This window comes from Chamaea fasciata, unplaced genomic scaffold (assembly GCF_029207755.1).
Source record: "Chamaea fasciata isolate MVZ Bird 193981 ecotype frontalis unplaced genomic scaffold, bChaFas1.0.hap1 SCAF_1, whole genome shotgun sequence".
NCBI lineage: Eukaryota > Metazoa > Chordata > Aves > Passeriformes > Sylviidae > Chamaea > Chamaea fasciata.
The window spans coordinates 131607524-131628602 of NW_027094086.1; the positions used below are offsets into that span (position 1 = coordinate 131607524).

Genomic DNA, 21079 nt, shown 5'->3' on the forward strand with positions numbered 1-21079 from the left:
CTGAAAACTAGGCATAGAGAGTATATGACAATCAGCTGTTACAGAAATACCCTTTTCTGAAGCAGAAAGTCAAATCCTGTGGCAATGGAAGTGGATGGAGATGTTCCAATGATGAGGAGAAGTAAGGAAGCAGGAAGATGCAGAGCCCTTATGGGGCACAAGGCAGTCTTGCAGGTTTTGTCTGTATTATGATTTTTATGCATAAGTACTTCATTAATTCTTGTACTCTTCCTTCTGCTGCGTGAGATAGCAGGACTCTGTACCTGCCAGTCTGCAGAAAGCAAAAAGTCTGTCTCAGAGACACACAGAACCCAAGCCTGTGTATTGCACATTTAACCAGCTCTGTGATTAGTCATTTTCTAGCTTTTCATGAGCAACACAGAGCTCTCTAAACAGCTTACCTCTCAGACAAGCCTGAAGCATGTGCCTGCACTGAATTTACAACTCAGTCTGTTTTTACCCATTACTGTTTCTATGAAAAGCATTCTTGCCATATAAGCTGACTTCAGCAGCCTGATGCTATTGATAACCTTTAAGGTTTAGGACACAAAGAAGAAATATTTACTTCCAGATTTCCAAAGCTCTAATTAGAGACAACCTGGGAATGCAACACTTAAAAAATGGGTACCCACTTTTCATCACAAACCACTGAGTCACATTTAGCTCTCATTCACAAATGTGCTACATAAATCATTCGTTGAGACTGTCTGCATATAAATAACTATTGAACTTTTGTTTTCTAAACCAAGTTTTCCCCACTCTCCAAACAAAGTATATCCCAAATTCATGATCCTGAGCTGCAACTGGTCTCCTGGATCACAGCAGCCAACAAGTTCTCTTGATAAATCTGATTTCAGATTTTGATTGTTTAAAAAACCAAACAAACCCTGAAAGCTATTTGCACTGAAAACTATTTGTACCTCATTCTGTTTCAAGGAGAAACTCACTGGAGGATGTCCATAGCAGGGACAGTTCAGTGCAGTCCTCAGAGGCAAACCATGGGATAAAGCCATAAGCTGTAGCCCGTGATCACACTGCAGCTCTCCTCCTGTGAAGCCTTAGGAAAAGGCTTTTGAAGAGCAGATCACATATCCTGATTCTTTGCTTAAAAGAGTCTCTGCACAGACCAGAACACCTCAGCACCCTGTATGGTGTGTCAGAATAATCACACTATATCCACATAAGCTGAACAGGGTTTATGTTTGATTATAGTTATATCTGAAATGCATTAAAACTGTGGCTTGCTGCCTGAGTCCACACCATGCATTCATATCATCTCTGCCTATGTGTGCAGCAACAGATATATCTCAATTCCAGTAAGTGACATTTAGACACCTGCTGAACATGGCAAGAATGCCAGAGCCTCAAAGACCATTGCTGCTGTGAATCAAAGACCATTTGCCATCTCATAAATTAGTGGCTTTTGAAGACAGCACGTCCAGATGCAATGACATCTGTAGCTGTTGAGCCCACATTAAAGGCTGCAATGGAACAAGGGCAAGTATTTTTTACTGTGGTGTTTGATCCAGTTTTCTAAGTTATCACAGATTAAAGAAATGTGTATATTTAGAAATAAAAATCTAAAATCTCAGATGATTACTAAAAGACAGATTTATTGAAGTTAAAACAAAATAAAAATTCCAAACTCTACACAGTACAGTACCGTACTAGGTATCTAAAACACAATTCACTGACTTTTAAGCCTTTCAACCAGAAGACAGTCCAAAATCTCCTGATCAGTCACAAGCCTGGAGATCACAAAAATGTGTTCGAACTTCATGACTGTCTAAGAGCATTGCCGAGAATTCTGAACACACCCAGGATTCTGTGTTAGCCAGCACTGACCCTTTGGCTGAGCTTCCCATGTTTGCTAAACCAGGCACCATTGCTTGAAAATGCCTGGAAACTCGGGCTTGGTGGGAGCACGATAAACACACAGAAACAGACTCACAGAATCTGAATAGCCTAGTTCAGAAGGAACAATAAAGATCATCTAGTTCCAATGCCTCTGCCGTGGACAGGGTCACTTTTCAGTAGACCAGGTTGCTCAAAGTTCCATCCAGACTGCCCTTGAAACATGACTACGCTTTGGCATTCAGAAACACAGGAAGAGAGGGAAAGCTTTTATGGACTTCAATGGTTAAAAAAGTTGCCAGAAATTGTGAGCAGTGCGTTTTGTGTTCTTCTACCTGACCAAATCCCAAACCTAATCTACAGCTTCCCGCAAGGGCTCTAAGCATTACACAGATGTTTGTACTTCAGGATTTTTTCACCTTTTTTTTCAAAATCTTAAGAACATTGTGAAAATGGGAAAGCTAGATGTTGATTTCTTCATGTCTAAAAGCACACATGTACCTACTTCACAGAGGCACTGCAGGAATGCATTACTTACAGCATCGTGAACAGGCAAGAGCAGTATAAATGACAAGTACTGTTACTACTACTAGTAGCAATAATAATAATACTTGACACTAGTATAGTGCCTTTCATCTGAGAATCCTAAAGCACTTTACGAAAATCAATTATAAAGATGCTGTGAGGTGGGTAAGTATAATCTACCTTTATAGATGATGAAACACAGGCTCATATCGGTTAATTGAATTGCTAAAGTTATCCAGGAGGCAGGCATAGAACCACAATAGATGGTGCACATAAGACCTCCTCTGTCATCTCTAACTACCAGGAATTCTTCTTTCCAATGTGTCATCTATTTCCTCTCACTTATCATTTTTGTGAGCTGTCTTCAACAAGTAGTTTTCATTACCTTTCCTATCATTATAAATGACAGAATTAAGGATATAACGCTAGAAAATATACCCCTGTCCTTTCATTTCCAGGATAGGTGTCATGTAGCATTACGTGAACAATCCATTTACATGTTGTAATGCCCATTAATATTTACTCTCTTTTTTTACTGTTTTGGTGAGGAAATAAAGTATAGCCTATCACAACAACAAAAAAATATTCTGGTAGATTCTAAAAAACACTTCGCTTATTCTCATGCAAACACAATATAATCTAACTACTTTCTCTTCTGCCTACTGATTAAGAGGGAGTAGATTTTTTTTTTTTTAATAATTACACAAAATTATGCTATACGGTCAGGAACAATCACATGCTACCCCTCCATATGATCTCGCCCAGCAAACTGCTCAAAGACACTCCCTGTTAAATGCACCTGCACAAGTGAATCCCACGTGCAACTGCAGCTTCCGAGTTCAAGCACAGCCCCAGGCTGAGGGACACGTGCTGAAAGGCCCCAGCCTGGAACTGCACCTCACCTTGTAAACTCAAGACAGCTGCTTTAAGACTGACTTCTCACAATAACTATTTTGAATAATAAATAACAATATTAGTGGCCTGCGATTTTTAAATTAACCTGAGCTTAACACAGGTGACAAACACCTAAGTTCTGCTAGAATTTTCTCATTTATTCAGGTTGATGTATTATTATTTTTCTCAAAAGTCAAGTACCAGCTAGACATTTAGGTGCACAGGAAGTTTCACTGACTGGAAAAGGATGAAATCTGATTAAAATTTTCAGAGCCAAAATGTGTCAAGTGAATCACAGATATGCTACCACTGGACCCAGGCAAAAATTACTGACACTGTTCTCATAATATTAATGTGATAAATTTTTAGTCTTGTTAATATTAACATAAAATGAATGTATGGAAATGTAATATATATTTTTAATTTAAACATTAATTTCCCTACACACATTCCTTTCCTTCTCCTGTAATAGTATCACATTTTATCAAGAGAATACTAGATCACATCTTCCCTAGCTTTTGTGAAAATGTACCTTTCCTCTATTTTTATATCTTGTAAAGACATCAGCAGTAGTTAGATATTGTGGCTTAGAAACTGGATCGTGTTAAGTGCCTACATGCACATTAATCTCCCCTGACTTCAAGGAGTGTCCCTTTACTTCCTGCAGGCAGTTCATAAACAGGCCCCTTCCATCTGCCCCGTACTTCCCTTCAAGATCAATGGAGGAGCTTCTCAACCACTGCTGCTGCTGCATTGTGCAGTCCTGTCTGCACAGGTGCTCTTGGAGGAAGGGGACATGGTCATCTTTGCCTCCTTGTGCCTTCCTGTCCTGACCTTCTGCTCTTTGCCCTTCCCTGTCAGACACCCGCCGTGGGTGTGCACTGTGCACTGACCCCTGGCACAGCGAGCGCTGACAGCAAAGCGCACTGGAGCTTCCCAGGGAGACACATGGAAACAGGGAAAGAATTCCTTCATACAAAATTCATTGGAATCTTCCTTTTCTTCTGACTTTCCCTTTTCCAGGCTTGCTGCATGTAATTTTTTTATCATATTAGTGCATAAATACAGAAGGAAAGGAAGGTGGCCAACTGTCCACAAAATTTCTCGTATTCTGTGAAAACACTTCATGTCCTATTCCTGTCCTCAGGCTGCAATAAAAAAAGCTAAAATCGAATTTAGGTTCAAAGCTCTTTCTGTCATAGAACCTTCAGCAACTTTAACTCAAGCTGACTTAGCATGGGAAGCATACATGTGAAAAAGACATCATTCTCCATTCATGAGAGAACACAGCAACCCTATTTCAATAATCAGCCAAAAGAAGCTAGCCTAAATTTGGAGCTAAAACTGCCATCATTTTGAGCCTTCCTTCTTTTGAGAGAACCAAAAGAAAAAAAAAATTGCAAAAATCCCTTTATTAAGGATAGAGAGACATAGTCAGTTATAGATCAAAAAAACTCTCAATAAATTAATTAACCAACCTTTGCAATGTGTTAAGCTTGTTCAGTTTTCAAAAATGACAAAATATTAGCAAAGGTACAGCAGTCTTTAAGAGTGCTATAATGACTAGTGTTTGGTGTGCTCTTGCAACAGCCCTTCACCCAAATCATTTTCCCTACATATTTATTTTTAATGCATAATGATACCAAATGCCCAAACACACACTCTAATAGCCCAACCATCCAGAGTAAGGACTCATATCACTTACAATATCCTGCATAATCCCAAACTTTCCCGTGTTTTAAATCCAGTACCTTTACATGCATGTAAATCTTTGAAATCAACTTGTATTAAGTTTTATATATTTCTAAATTTAAAAAGACACAGTTCTGTTGATTCTGAATATTGGATTACAGCTTCTAACCTTTCTGTAGGAGAAATCTAATTATACATCACATCACATTCAGAACACAAGCCCCATTTAGCTTCCTTTAAAGGCATTTCAGCCTTAATATCTCAGCCTGAAAGATCATTTAAAATTAACTCAGCTATACAACCACTTTTGTTAACCTTGTTTGCTGCTAAGCCAAACCTGATAGAAACTCAGTAATCCCCAATTACCACTTTCTAACACAGATAATATAATGACCCGAAAGTAATCTGACTGAATTTCTGTTCCAGAACATAATTATAGGATTGCAAATGTATTTTTTCTCCATGAAAATAAAAAATGCTGCTACAGATTTTGTATTATATTCCTTATGGAGAAACTTGAAGTATTCCTAATTTGCCATTGTTTTTTGTTAATATGCTATGCCTGTACTTATTTAATAACATGGGGTTTTATACAACTAGAAAGAAATCAAGACCTTTATGTGCCAATCATAAACCAAAATAACACTAAGAAATCTTCTCAACTTCAACATATGCAGGATCAAGCCCTGAACTGACATTATCCATCACTCTGTGTGTATAACACAAAATTAATTTGATATTTTAAGTTTTTACTTCTGGTTGTATTTACTCTTGAATCCCCTTGGGAGCATGAAACATTCATAGCATGAGTAAGATGAGCCACTGCATATGGCAGAGTAATTGCATGGGAGCCAGGATGCTCTATAAACATGTTTTTTCAAGAGATTTTGCTGAAAATCATGAAAGATGAACTCAGTAAAACTCCTTGAAAGAGCTCCAAGAAGCACAGGTTCATTCCTGTACTGGTTATGGGGTAAATAATGTACCTTTCTGACCTCTTGCTGTGTAAAATTCCAGCCCTTGGTGCAGGGATGAAGCAGCAACCCACTGCTGCCTTCCTGTCCCCAGCCTGCCATCAGCACTTGAGCACCCATGACACTTTGCCAATATTAACAAATGGCTCAGACATAAATTATTGCACATGCCTGCCTAAAAACCACGCTTCCTAGGGACATATCTACCACGAAAAGCTGTGGTCCTGCAACTAGAGAAGATATTGATTCATTCCCTCCTTTACTCAAAACCATTCTCAGCACCATACCTGAAGAGGGGAACTCTTTTCTCCCTGACAAAAGCTTCATTTTCTCAGCTTGTAGTTTGTGATAAACACACTCACGGTGATAAAAGAGCAACAGTTTAGTTTACACACTAATAAAAACACTGGAATTACAGTCATGCAAGGGAGGCAGTTCACCCATCTGCATACTAAAACCAACCCTACTTCCATCACATTGCCTATAACCTATATATACACACAGAGTAAGCACACATATATTAACTAAAATCCTATGTAATCTGTATCTGTGTTTCAGTTGCTTTGGGGGTGGGATTAAACCAGTGCCAGAAGGCTGAATATCACAGTGAAATAGCTGACTTAATTTCCAGCTGAAGCTGTGGTCCAATTCATTAACCAGCTACAGGGAGAGCAAAAATATCCTCATTCAAAAAAGCCAAAATTCTGCTTTCCAAAGCTGGTACTTCTTTGTGTCAATTATTTTACATCTGCTATCTTGTTCCATACCTTTGGCCATGGATAAATACCTTTTTTCTAGCTTGCTAGCATTATGGAAACTAAACCAATGGGAAAAAAAAAATGTTTTCCCATATTTTGCTTCCCCTTTATTTCCCTTTCTCTTTCACCTTCCCAAGGCTGTTCTTCACATCATCCCCTGGCTGCTGAACCATGACAAATTCCAAGTGCATCTCTGGCAGGATAAGCAACCCAGCCCTTCACCCTTCCATTCTCATTATTCTCATGCTGGTTTCCTCCTGAACTTTTGGACAGAGAGCACTGCCCTGTATGCAACACAGTACACATGTAACTCTGCCAGAAGATGTACCAAGAGATGGACCAGCAGAAAGTCATCACATAAATCCACCCCAGATGGAGAAACTGAAGCAGTCTCACAAACCCTCTGGCATACCCACAGATGTCATTTTCCCAGACTTAAAATCACACTGGAAATATTTACCACCTTCAGGCAGTAGACCAAGACAACCTGAGTAGATCTCTCACTTGCTGAATGGTGCCATCAGTAACACGAAAGCAGTAACACCTCCTAAAGGTGAATCCCTTTATTCCAGCAAAGCACCAAGCCCAAAAGCTTTCCAGCACTCAGTGACCTGCAGTCAAAGATTCCCACAGCATTCCTGGTGTGCACTCACCTGCAGGACTGAAACAGCACAGCAACTCTCTTGTCCTGTGAAGAAACACATCTTATGTGGAAATAAATGCCAGCCCTCCTGTTTTATCAGAGGACAGGATCCCACTAAAGCCATTAAAGTGCAGGATTCTTCCTTAGGCAGCATTACAGATAATGACTGTTGGCAAGTTTCTGGTACATATTATGTTAGAGGAAATTAACAGCATCACAACACTGTAATTAAAGGAAAATAAATAGAAATCCCTAACATAGCAGCTAAGTATACAAATCCAGAAAACCCATTTTATATTAATAAAGGATAATGCATTAGACTTCAAATTTAATCTGAAAGTGACGCCCTTCATAAGAAACTAATCACTTCACTAGGCCAACAGCTGAGGTTAACTGGGTAACTTGCCTAGTCACTCAGGCACAAAAATTGTAACAGCAGAGAATTGGATATTAGTTTAATATTAAGATATTAAGATAATACTAGATTAGGATTAATATTAGCTACTATTGAGATATTTAGTCTGATCGCTAATTCACATTTCAAGAGTGTACTGCTCTGCATTTATAATCCAGCAAAAACTGCAACCAATTTCTGTGGAGCTTTTTCTCTTCTGGAAAGATAAAAAGTGATTTATAGATGTCTTTTACTAAGATGTGATTCATTTCAACCAGAAATCTGGATCCTAAAAGTAAATGGCCCCAAAGTTACTAGGATAAAATGTCTAGTATAAGACCATCCTAGAGTGAATAACCTATAATTGTCCTTCTAAATGAACACCTACCTGCTATGAGGATAAGGAATGTAGCAGCAAGTTCTGAGTCAAACTGTGTGTGTTATCTCAGGGAAGTGTGCAAATCAAAGATGTGCTCCATAAAGAGAAAAGAATTATTATATTAACTGCTTGAATACATTTGCTATAGCAGCATGGTTTGTATTTAACCAGCATTGTTTGTGTTTCAGTAATAGAGAAAGGACTGTCACTTTATAGAGTCCAGCAAAAATACACAAGGTTTTATGTTTGGAGCACAGTTGCATTTTCCTTTTAATTGAAATTCTGTGATTGAATCACAGTGATGCTTCCACCTGGGAGGTCCTAGAAACTAATATTCACTAACTTTAGCCACATTACTTACTAAACAAAATCTAAATAAAATCTGAGGACCAAATCCTGTTGGCATAAAACAGCCTTAGAAAATGCAATCAATTTAACAGATTGATTTACACACGCTAAGATTCTACCCTGAACAGTCACTGTGCATGTCTGCTTCCTGTGAATTTTAAGAATGCTTGAAGAAACTACAGAAAGTACTCCAAACTCATTATGATTCACCAATACTCTCTCATCTGCTCTTTATCTTTGAAGTTTGCTGCCTGAATGGTGAAGCTGAACTTTCTCTCCTCCAGTCAGCATATGCATATCACATTTACTGGGAATCCTTCTGTCAGGAGCACGAAACAGATTTGTAATGGGATTTGTGAGGAAATCCAGCCACTTCATCTGATCCAACCACCAGACTGCTGTCAGGAGATCCAGCCACTACCCTTCAATCTTCAGAAGTCCCAACATCCCAAGATACTGTCTTATTTTCTGCAGAGCTTGATAGAGCTGGAGCCCAGGCTGCACTTATTCCAGTAACTGAAAAGAGCCCAGAAACTGGTTCAAGCACTAGCAGTGCCATTAATTCTGGGGTTTTTTCCTTCATGCCCCCCAATACGATTTTGAGATATGACACCCACCATTCTCTGAATACACTGTTACAGTTTTGGGAACAACAATGTCTGAGCGGTTTGCAGGTGGTTTGCAGTTCCATACAAGAGTAGGATTTCAAAGTCAGTTAAAAAAAGGAGGCTTTTACCTGTCACTGAGCAGCTCATCAATGCTGTTAACTTCTCTCGGAATCGAAACTGCACTGATGTTAATGTTTCTGCCCTATCCTAGTTCCCAAACTCTCTCCAAGAAATGTTTGGGCCAGTGCTACTTGTTCAACAGCACAAACATACTGGAAACAACGCTCACAATTTCACTGTTCAGCTGATTAAGTTCCAATGCCTGGCACAGTCCCTGGTGTTGTTTACTAATACACACACACTGCCTTTAAGGATCTGAGCCTCAGTGCTTTCTTTAGCAAACTCATTTACTTTGCAATTAACCTCCCTGTTCACATTTACTGTCCCCCTTCCATTCCTCTTGCCAGTCACTTCTGAAAACCAAGTCCTCTCCACGCCTGCCAGCTGTAATGCCTACAAGTCTTTGTTCACTGTCCTTCAGAGCAGAGGCAAGGATTCACATTTTTATTATTTGTTCTCCTCACTGTGAAGTAGTGTACAACTGCAGTACTAAATCACTGTATTTGAAGGCTCATTCTTAATATGCAGATCTTATCAAAATATATTAGTACCATCAAGTAGAAAATTGACACCTTTATGTTTCTTCAGATACCACATATCCTTTTTAACTCTGTGAGAGATTTGAACCCTACAATTTATCCTATAGTGGGCTGCAATCAGAAGCATCAATCTTTTTAAGGCTGTCTAATGCCTAATGCCTGCAGTCACCATCCTTATTAGCCAGAGGTTAGAAGAATAAACATACAGAAGTACCCTAACAATGATAAAAAGGAACATTTTCTTTTGTATCATATTAACTTGAACAGACACACCTTTTTTCTGTAGGCAGAGGCTCAGAAGACTTCAAGTATTTAAAACACTTCACCATAACGTGCTACAATTACTTAATCAGCTATAACTCTTAAAAGGCCACCAGGAAGCTCATTTGGGTTTCTATAACGGCTCCCAGGCAAGCAGAAGGTCAAGATCTGAACTTTACCTGAGCAGACATAGGAAGAAAGGCTGTCAGTGACTCATCAATTCATGGTGATCTCACATGCTGATTATTTTGCTATGTTTGAGGGCATGGTTTGGGATGGCTTGGGCTGTTGCTGAGTTTGGAATTTATTTTTTTAAATTATCAAAGGTTATTGCATTGCCTGGTACAATAATAAATCACAGCAGTTAAAATAGTTTTCAAAATTACATGTTTCAAGTACTTTTCTAATCATAATTTTGTTCTTCTGACAGTGCTATTCAGAACATCAGGGAAAAATATTACTACAAGACATATTTTGGGAAATGTTTGGGATAAGGAACTGTATTTCGGTAGAGGGATAGGTGTTCAATGTCCTTATAACAGAAGTTTACAGATGAACTCCAGATTTAAAAAGAAAGGCATTGAAAACTGTTTTTCTACTGGAATATTTCTAAATTTACAAATCCAGTAAGCCTCATTCACTATAGCTTAAAGAGCAAGTCTTCAAGAATACACAGTGGAAACAAAATATTTTTTTCTGTAGATATTAAGCACATTTCTCTGCCTTTGGGTTTTATTGACTGTGAAGATTATACAAGCTCTGTTAAGTCATTCTGTAAACTTGTTTAAATCCCTTTCAAGGAAAGGAATTTTCTAACTTCTTCCAATTTGCTGTTTATAATGATCTTTACTGATGAAAGCTGTCATGTATGCAAATCAACATAAATATTAAAAGGCTGATTCCACAACCCATAGATATCAAATTCAATCACCTACAACATCAGTGATTCTTTGAGGTGAAGAAATAACAATATAAACAGCTGAGAGCTGGTAAAAGAAAAGAAAAAACCCCAATGAATTTATTTGCAGTATTATCCTTTCTCCATTAAAAGTAATAACATGGCATATGGACACAAACCTCTATTTCAAGTCATCATATCTTCTTTATATAATAAAAAGCCCAGTGCACAGATTTATTAGCCTAGCCAAAATGAAAGGCGTATCTTTCTCCACCAAGTGTTATCATTTTCAAATAAGACATGTCCTGGAGGGAATAAATTTGAAGGTCATTTTTTGTTTATTTTTCAGGAAGGGTTTACTTTCGAGATAAATAACCACAATATTGGATCTGTATTTTTTAAAATTTAACTTATAAAAGATGTTTATTATAATGCTAAGCAATAAAACATACCTATTGTGCAGTATATATACACAATAAGAATCTCCTGTTGCACATGGTATAGAATACACTAGTTATAAATAGGTCTTCAGCAGAAAATGAACAAAGTATAAAATCAGCCAGTTTACATATTCAATACTTATTTCAATGTAATTTTTGTTTTGTAGAATATGAATATGTCTGCAACAAAGAGCACAAATCTGTGATTTTTCCATTATTAGTCATTACAAAAACTTATCACTCACTCCCAGAAAAAGAACTTTTTAAAAGTGATGCTTATTTGTGAATAAGCAGCATCTCCAACATTGTTTCTTATATTGGCTCTTTTCCATATTTAATGGCTGAGGAAATATTTATCATTCAAATGAAAACTGAAATCATAGTACCAGCCTGATTTATCTTCAGTTGTCTGACTAAACTATTTTTTCATATGGGTTTTGCTGTCTTCTCTTTAAAGTGATGTACGTGTATATTGAAACACTAAAGAAGGGGAAAAAACCCTAGTGTGCATCCTGTAGATGTATACAACAGAGCAGCCTGGGACTTCTATATAGGAAGAGCAGTAGCACAGCTTTGTAAGGACAGCAGTTAAGCATTCAGATAGCTTGGAGAAGCTGCATATGTATTCAGTGACATTTATGGGATGTTTATTTATTATTTGGTACACACAAACTACTTGCATGCACATCACCTTGTGAGTTTGTTTTCCACAGGGACCTACATGCTCGCGTTTTTAGTTTCATTTCCTGAACTAGTCTTCAATAGCTACGAGATATTTTCTGATCCATGCCCATCAGAGCAGGCAGCCACTCCCTGTTAGGAGATGACTCTGTGCCTCCCAGCTGCTGTTTGGCACAGACCTGTGCCCACGTGGGTTGTGGGAATCCTGGATATTGCCTACCTACACCATAATGCCTCTCAGCACAGAGGAGCCATCAGTGCAGCATCTGGAAGTGAGCAGTGCCTTCCCCACACTGAGAAATCCTTGTTATCATCCAGTCCACCGACCACTCACCTTAGCCAGCACTGGAACCACAATATTCACCAGACAACCGATGCAAGGATCCTGCAGAGTCATTCTCTGTCAGCATGTAATACATCACCAGAAACTTCTTGCATTCCAAGGCAAGGGCTCAAGAGCAGGCTCAATGCATCAAGACAATAACTCAGTTTTTCAGTGTCTAACAAGGGGTGGAATCATTATACCCATTCTGCTTCTTCTTAGATCTCCCAATAAAATCCATTGTCAGAGTTTACACACTTCACAGAAGTCATACTTAAACTGAAAATGTAATGATTAGCACAGAAAAATGAAGATTGCTTTAGACGAACAATTTGTACCGGTTACTTCTCAAACCCACTAAAGCTAATAAAATTGGAGCTATAAATATCTGAATATGAAAACTTTTCTTTGAAAAAAATACTCAGAACACCTTAATAACTATAAGAATTTGTCTTTCTAGCAGACTCTCTGATCACAGTATTCATACAGATTTCATTTATAATTTAAACCTCAAAATATAATCTAGCAAATATTTTGCTATCAAAGGGTGTATTTTAGGGAACTCTCTTACACTTTCTAATCTAGTTTCACAAGCCTTCCTCACATGTTGCAGTCTAAGTTGGAAATGAGGGCTGCAGATTTACAGCCAGCTGATTACAACTGAGAATATTCCCAAAGACACCAAATACAGCTCTCTAGTTCAGTCTGAGCAGAACACTGATAGAATATTTTTGTTGACACAAAAGCACTAAATCTGCTTCAGAATGGATTCCATGGAAAACATCAATTGAAAAATTGATATCAACTAGAGTTGATTAATGTATGAATTGTTTCAGGGCTGCATGCAATCTCCCAGCAATAGTTCTATTTCTTTACTTGAACCAGCTTGCCAATTATCATTATGCATAACTATGAAACTGGGACAAAACTTTGATGATGTTTACATCTTATCTAGTATGCACATAAATTTTGTCTAGTATTAAAAAAAAAAAAAGCTCTTGTTAAAGTGCCTTATGACTGGGCACAGAACAATGTGTTCTGCATAGTGAAGAGCATTTTCAGGTATGTGTATCATACACCCCATGACTAATCTTGATACTCGAGCACTTTAGTTGATTGTACAAGACAAGCCGTGATATGTGCCCACATAAAACACAGAAATGCAGGACTGAACTTCAGATATCTGGCTCTAATTTGCAGTAGCCATATCACCTATGCAGATTATCAACATAAATCCTTTTAATACTTTTGGAAGGTCCAAAAGCTAAGAGCAGAGCAGGTTGAATCTTCAAAAAACAGTGCTTACAATTGTCAATGTGGATGCTAAAAACTTCTTTCAAAGGAACTTCTTATTGCTATTCAGAAATGTCTAAATGCATAGACTGCTGCATGCAACATATGTTTGCAAAGAGGCTTATTCTCCAGTGAAGACTGCTTAATTCTTGGGAGGGTCAAACTGGATTTTAATGGTACTGCATGTTATGTTGGGAATTCTGGTTCCATCAAGGGCATGCATGAATCTGTACTTCTCTTTAACATTAACTTGATGTTGTAATAAATTTAATTTGACCTTTTGTGCAAATTATTCCTAATATTTTTTTTACCATGGTAGGTGTACAAAACTTAGATACTAAGATCCTAACTCTTGAGCTCTAAAAGAGGGTTTACAGTTTATGCTGTTTTGTAACAAATGTGATACACTGTTTTTCATGGATAGACACATAAAGAAGTAAAACTAAACCTCTCAGTGTACTGCAGTGGCATTTCAAAATAAAAGTATTACAGTAGGCAGATAAGAAACATATTGAATGAATTTATTTTTTTTCCACAGAGAAGTCAACATTTTCCCCAGGACAAGTGAGTAAAATTACATTTGCAGGTAATGACTGAGTCTTCTAAAATGATCAGCTGTGATGTAATAAAAAGACTTAACAGAAGTTCCTCTCATTTTATGAAAAACAAAAAAACCCAAAACCAAAAAACCCAACCGAAACGAACAACAAAAAGACACCAAACCAAACCAACGAAACAATAACAACAAGACCTTAACTAAAGAGCCCCAAACATTGTAGCTAAAGGCTATAGAGTCCACTAGAAAAAAAAAACTTAAGTTGGGAAAAATGCCTGTATTCTTGCTAGCGTTTGAAAGCTTTCTTTTTTTTCTCCAGTTAGAGATGTTTTACAGGAGACTTCTGCAAAGCTTTGGTAGGGAGTAAGTCGATTCAGATGATGAATTTTTTTTTTTGACCACAGTTTTCTTTTCAAGGAATCTAATCTCACACGCATGCATTTGCATAAATGAAGTTACTCCGTTTATTTAGTTGTAAAATGGTCAAAACAAAACATTCATTTAGACAGAGGAAGGAACTGGAGCATCCTCCCCAACAAAGCCAGGCAAGTGCTTGCCATGGACAGCACATGTGGGGAAGAGTCCAGAAAAAAGGGCTGAAGAGGCAGAGGAGCAGGCTTTAATGCTTAGAGCCTGGGTATAGCTCCACCAACCATCCAAGGGAGCACCTGTTTCACAGCCACTAGGTCTCAACATTCATTTTCAAATTTGTACACAGTGCAGAATTTTAAAAAAATGAATAAAATATGACAACTCACTAAACCGCTATGCTCTGGGTGAGTGAAATGCATATGAACTGAAAGTGAGAATGTAAACAGTTGTAATGGCAATAATTCTGGAACTAATGGACAAACAAGCATTGCCAAATGCAAAATAACAGAGAAATTGATCTGGGTTTATGAACTCACTTGAGCGACCAATAAGAATATTAGAATGCTGGAAAGGTGCTGTCAGACATAAAGCACCTGTTTAACATTACTGCTAATTGTAGGTGAAGGAAATGGCCCCAGCAGAAATTGGTTGAAGATGATTAAATTTAATTGCAATGCTATATACAAAGTGTTACCCACTCACTGAATTAGAATCAAAATATGCTCAGAAGTGATATATTCCACAAACCCAGGTTTAACACAAGGCATGAGCATCAAGACCACATGTGGCAAAAAGCACATTCCCGTTTTCTGGAAGTCCTTTCTGTCTCTCACACGTTGCAGAATTGCACAAAAAGTGTCATAATAGGAACCATGAAATCAGGAAATAAGGTCACTGTAAGGTGGAGTGGGGGAATGCTCATATTCTCCAGCACAGTGGAGGCAGGAGGGTTGGTAGAAAACACTCAGCCCACTCTGAGACACAAAGTGCCAGGAATCAATGAGATCAGAAACGGTTTAGCAGGAGTGCCTGCCCTCGGTCTGTGTAAGGCAGATACCTCTCTAAGCCAGCTCCCAGCTTTCAGAAGAGTGCACAGAATCCCCCCTGGCAGGCAGCCACTTCTGCTGGAGGCAGCTGCCAGTGCCTTTTGGCACAGAAAAGTGAAAGTACCATTTTCCATCTTCTTTATGATTTCTCCCTTTTTTTTCTTTCCACAAAATTTTGTTAGTGCAGTTGGGATTTTTTTTTTCCCCTCTTCCTTTTGTAGAAGAATTATTTATTAGAGTTGCTGGTGTATTATTGGTCACTTTGAACTATATTTCCTAACTTAAATTTTATTTTCCATGCATTTTCCTTGTAATGCCCCAGCATACCTTCCTCTCTGCTTTCAGTACTGTTGAGAGTGCAGTCACAGTGCTAAAGGACGACTTGTTTATAGTCAGAAACCCACAAATTATTTGGTCTTCTAGTAATCACGCAGATATATGGTGGATCCTCCTTTAACCTGCTGTCACCTAAACCGTATTTCACACATGATAGATCCATCATGTCTTAGCCATTAAACTGATTTCTGACAACTGTGCTTGGCGCATGTTTGCCACTGGCTGATGGCAAACACAACACTGTCACTTTGTGGCAGACTTGGTTATGCCAGTGTTTCTAGCATTGATCTCAGGCAGACGGAGACAGCTGCCCATGCCATGGCCTTCCTGTTCTCTGTTTACAGTCGCTCAGTCCTCAGGCTCACTTCAGTTTTCAAAGTTTCCAAGTGCCTTGTGTTGTTATCTGCTTCAGAGAGTGCTAAGGTGCTACTCAGTCCTGGTTATACTTGCTTTAGTGCTAAAACAGCTTGCTTATGGCTCAGTATCAACTAAACTGTCATTATTTTCAAGTACCTGCAATGAACTTAATTAGATTGGAGCCTCTAGACATGGGGTAAGAGCTGTGCTTTTTCAAAGGTAACTCTGTAAAAGAAAAGAAGCCTTTGCCATCCCCAACAACCTAAAGAACTCGGGCAAGCACCAAGTGCAACAGAACAGCTGCTTGACAGCTTTATTTGAAAACAGCTTAGAGAAGTACATGAAAAATACTGTATTCAGCTGAAGCTGCAGGGAACAACGGAAGAAAAATAATTAGCTAAGTCAGAAATTGGCTAAGGCACTGGGTCTTCTGAGCCTTCTATTTCCTTCAAAATACAAAGGGATCTTTAAATACTGAGTAGTAAACGAGACGTTGTTTATATCTTATCTTAAAAAGCCACAGGCAGAACAGTGCACCCTAATAACATCCTTGGCTTAGAAATGATTCAGAAGCAAGGGGGCCATCTGCTGAATTCCCAGTACCATTTTCTGCTGTATCCTAGAAGTTTCTTTAAAAGTTTCACAGGCAAGTCCTTTTCAGTGTTGGCTTTACCAGGCTTGTGAGGCATGGCAGTAAACCTCGGAGCAGGTTCAGCTGCAGGTGAGCATGACAGCATTATCTATCACGACTTCAAAAAGTAAAACCAGTACACTGATCAATGCAATCTATTCAGGACTCAAAAATCCCGTAGACAATATCATCACTCTGAAGTGTAAGTAATATCTCTGTATCATAATGAATTTTTTTAAACAGCAATTTTCAGAGATAGAAAATTTGCTCATAATATGCTCCTGAATATAACTTTTCAGATAAAATATAAAATCTCAAAGCACAGAAATAGGCCTCTAAAATAAGCAGCTTCCTTCATTGGCTTACTGTCCATTGTCCTTAGTAATGTTGCCATCATGTTCAAACTCAGCATTTCCTTCCCCATGTGATTCCATCAGACTCCACCAATAAAGGATTCACCAGTGACTGCTTCTAATTCCAATCTTTCTGAATTCACTACTACTAACTTCATGATATTCATAGCTAGTCCCTTCTCCAATATGTAAAAGTGGGCAATGGAAAGGTAAAATTATTAAAGGATTTTATGACAACATCCCGACAACTTCATTACATACCCAAAGTGTGTTATCCTTGTAGTTCTACATATCTTGTTCTAACTAGAACTGCTCCAGCTAAAAGTCTCTCTGCATCCCAGGAAGAAGGGCCAGAATTGTTTCTGGCACAATAGCAAATTATGCTAAATAAATGCTATATAAACACCCAGACTGAAAAAAATCCTTGTTCATAAAACCATGAAATTTGATAAAGGTATTTAAAATATTCACCACTGTTCTCATTTCTTAAAGCATAGCCTTAAGTCTACTGACATTTCATGGTCTGTTAATACAGAAGACTTTAAATATTGAAAGGTACATGTTATCCATTAAAGGCTACATAGACTCATGCATAAGATCACTCAGAGTGTACAAACAGAAGATTGTTTAATAGTACAAATGATAAAATCAAATCTTCAAGGCTGCTTCCAATTCAACATTTTAAAAATGACTGCAAGACATAACTTGTATCTTTCAAAGTTATAATCAGGAGAGATTAAATAAAAGCACAGCACAGGGAATACAAATAAATGCCACTTGCCTAAGACTTCTTTCTTAAATATAAGAAGAGGTCCCAAGTTTACCTCAAGAGTTGCAGAGTTTGCATTGTGTGGGGCATTTTTCATGTTTAAAACAATTTACTACCTCAATCAATACTAAATGCATAATATAATGCATAATACTAAATGCATATTGAGATATGCATGACTCCCACATCCATAATGGAAAATGTATCCAGGTGGTGTTGTTTGCTGTTCACTGTTCCCAACTTTATGCACACTGATTAGCAAGAAGGATGTGGTCTGGAAAGTTATAAATTTGTAGACACATGCCTTCAGTATTTAATAGCCAACTATTATCCTCTATGCCAACTGAGCATCCTTTACTTATCACCTAAAAGCTGAACTTCCGTATCAAAATAGGAAAAAAGCATATATAATCCAATAGTAAGTCCAAAATATCAAACACATGAAAAAGTTACAGAGCTACAATTACCCAGCATTAATAAAACTTTATCACGCACCTTTCCTCCGATGAGCTGTCCAACACTCCCTCTCCAAAGGGTTTAGCCTATGACCTCAAAGCCCAACTAGCTTCGAAGACTAACCACCAAAAAAAGGCAAAAGAAAACAAAGAAATTGTTTTTTAAAAATAAATATATGTAGAGAAATAAAAGTTTTCCTTCAAGAATTCAGAATGAAAGCTAGGGATTGTGAAACTTCAGTCCTTTTTGTAGAAATTGCCTCTAAACGTATAAACCATACAAACTCCTGGTAATACAAATTTAGGTAACAAGATGTTCAGTCTTAGTGAAAAGCAATACAAAGTGTCCTTGCTACTTTTTTCAAACTCTGGAAAGCTCACATGAAAGAACTTTTTTGTACAGTGAAAGAGACTTGAGATTTATTTTTGACTTAGTAGCTTTTTCCCTTTCCCACTAAACCCTAGATGGTTGGCTTAAGACAAAAATGCTTTAATTTAAAACAAAATCCTTTTAAAAAAATACACCTCTAAAGAATAAGGAGAACCAATTTTCATTGGTCGTCTTCTCTCTTACTTACATATAAACAAAAATTACGCCCACCCGGTAGCAGAACTATGTTTAAAATGACTATTTGTTAGTGGAACTGTGTTTAAAATGATGATTTGTTAGTCAAGTCAGACAAATTTATTTCGTTAAGTATTTAGATGGAGAGGAGTGGTGCGGCAGTTAAAAAGGGAAAGAAATTGGAAAGTGAAGGATTTGGAACACAGCATTTGGAGGGTAATATCTTCCCATTCTTCTGATACTACTCAACTTGAAAATCAGTTGATAAAGTTCTACTAAATCAGAAGTATTTACAATCAAGCTTCTTCCCCTTTTAGATCTTTTCCTTTTGACCTAATTTTGAACACAGACCTCAGTAAGTGCTGTCTGCATTTCAGGGGGTTCCACACACAAAAGTGGAAAGTGAATGAGCACCGTGGGTCAGAGAACACAAACCACAGCTCAGCCAATGACTGATCGATGATACCTGGGGCGCAGTTATATTATATTGCACACGACAGACACAGCAGTACAAGGGAAGGACCTGCAGATGCTCTATCAGAGCGCTGGCACTCAACACAGAAGGGATTTTGGAAGCATAGTGAAATGTGTGTCATTTTTGGTCATTGAAAGTCAAGAAAGAGAAAGCAGACTTTAGTTCCCGAAAGGTATTTAGGATGCAGGTGTGTTACGGGTCACACCCTGGCATTGCCGAAGCCCAGGGAATCCCACCGGTGGGCTCAAGGTGTCCGTGGTACTCGTACAAGGCCGGCTTGGCGGGTAGCGGGTCCGTACCCCTCCATATGTCACACACTGACACCGGCACAGTGACAGGGAAAGTTGGGTCGCGACTGTCACGATACCACAACCACCACAGAGAGCGAGGGAGAGGCAGCGGGGCATGGTCGCCTCCTGGGCACCTCGGCTCGGCGGCTCCGCCGGCACCCGCTGGCCCCGCAGCGCAGCACTCCCGCTCGCCCCTACCAAACGCCTTTAGCGACTCACGGACACCGTCTAGGGTAGCTCGACGGGTCTGCAGTCTCCGCAGGACCGCCCCAAACTTCTCGCGTGTTCTACCTAGATGTCTGTCTCGACAGGTAGCTCACAACGCGCCGCAAACTCGCAATTCCGGCAGACGAAAACACAAGGACGATCGCTTCCCTCCTCCTCCGCGTCAAAACCTCGGACAAGGTACTAAACCGCGACACCTGGAGCCGACACGGCGCCTTTCCCTCTACCAGCCTCCAACTTCTCACCAAAGCGTCCGAAATTAACCTCTCCCTGGGCACGAGCCCGAGACACGGTCCACGGATAACCCCGGCTAAGCCGCCCCCCCGCCCCACCGCCGAGCGCCAGCACCGCCCCCAGCCCCGTCCCCGCGGCCACGCGCAGGCAGCCGCCGACGGAGAAACTTTTCCGAGCCGCCCGGAGAGGCAGCGCCCACGCCGGGGTCCCGCCGAGCGGGACCGAGCCGGTGCCCACGCCCCACGCCCCACGCACCCCGCAGCCGCGCCGCGCCGGCCGCCCCCAGCGTGGGCATCCGCCCGCACCGCTCCTACCGTGCGGGGGGCAAGTGAGGGAGGGGGCGAGGAGGTGGCAGTTACCGGCGAGCGAGCGCCCTTCTTGCAGAGCGGTCCCCTGAAGACGCCTTTGATGCCGCGGTAGTGCCCGTTGCTGAGGTGCCGGGAGCTGATGACCAGGTAGCACGCCATGCGGGCCCCCCGGGCGGGCGGGCGCGGGCTGGGAGGGCAGCCCGGCTCCTCCGCGGCGGCGGTGCGAGCTCCGCCGGAGCAGAAGCCCGCATGAAGGAGCGGGCGGAACCGCAGCAGCGATCTCCCTGCTCCCGTCTCATCCAGCGCCCGGGTGAGCGCTGCCAGCAGCAGGATGCACTGAAGGTGGCGGCAGCCAGAGCACATCTGAGGGAACGCGGAGGCCAGTCCGCATGCTGCTCCGCCGGTGGGAGACGGGCCGGGGAGAAGAAGGGCAGAGCGCAACTTGCACAGTCCGCCGCTGCTACGGCCCTTCCTCCTCTCCCTC

At 40.0% G+C, this 21079-nt stretch overlaps 1 protein-coding gene across 1 annotated transcript in view; it reads right to left on the reverse strand.

Annotated features, from left to right (window-relative positions):
• The window catches only part of ZNF804B (zinc finger protein 804B), a 224211-nt gene extending 203442 nt beyond the window's left edge, over positions 1 to 20769 (reverse strand). The window contains exon 1 of the mRNA XM_066187688.1: positions 20602 to 20769. Within this exon, the coding sequence (XP_066043785.1) occupies positions 20602 to 20754 (153 nt within the window). The 5' untranslated portion in view covers positions 20755 to 20769. The remainder of the gene's footprint in view (positions 1 to 20601) is intronic.
• Positions 20770 to 21079: the final 310 nt, after the last annotated feature.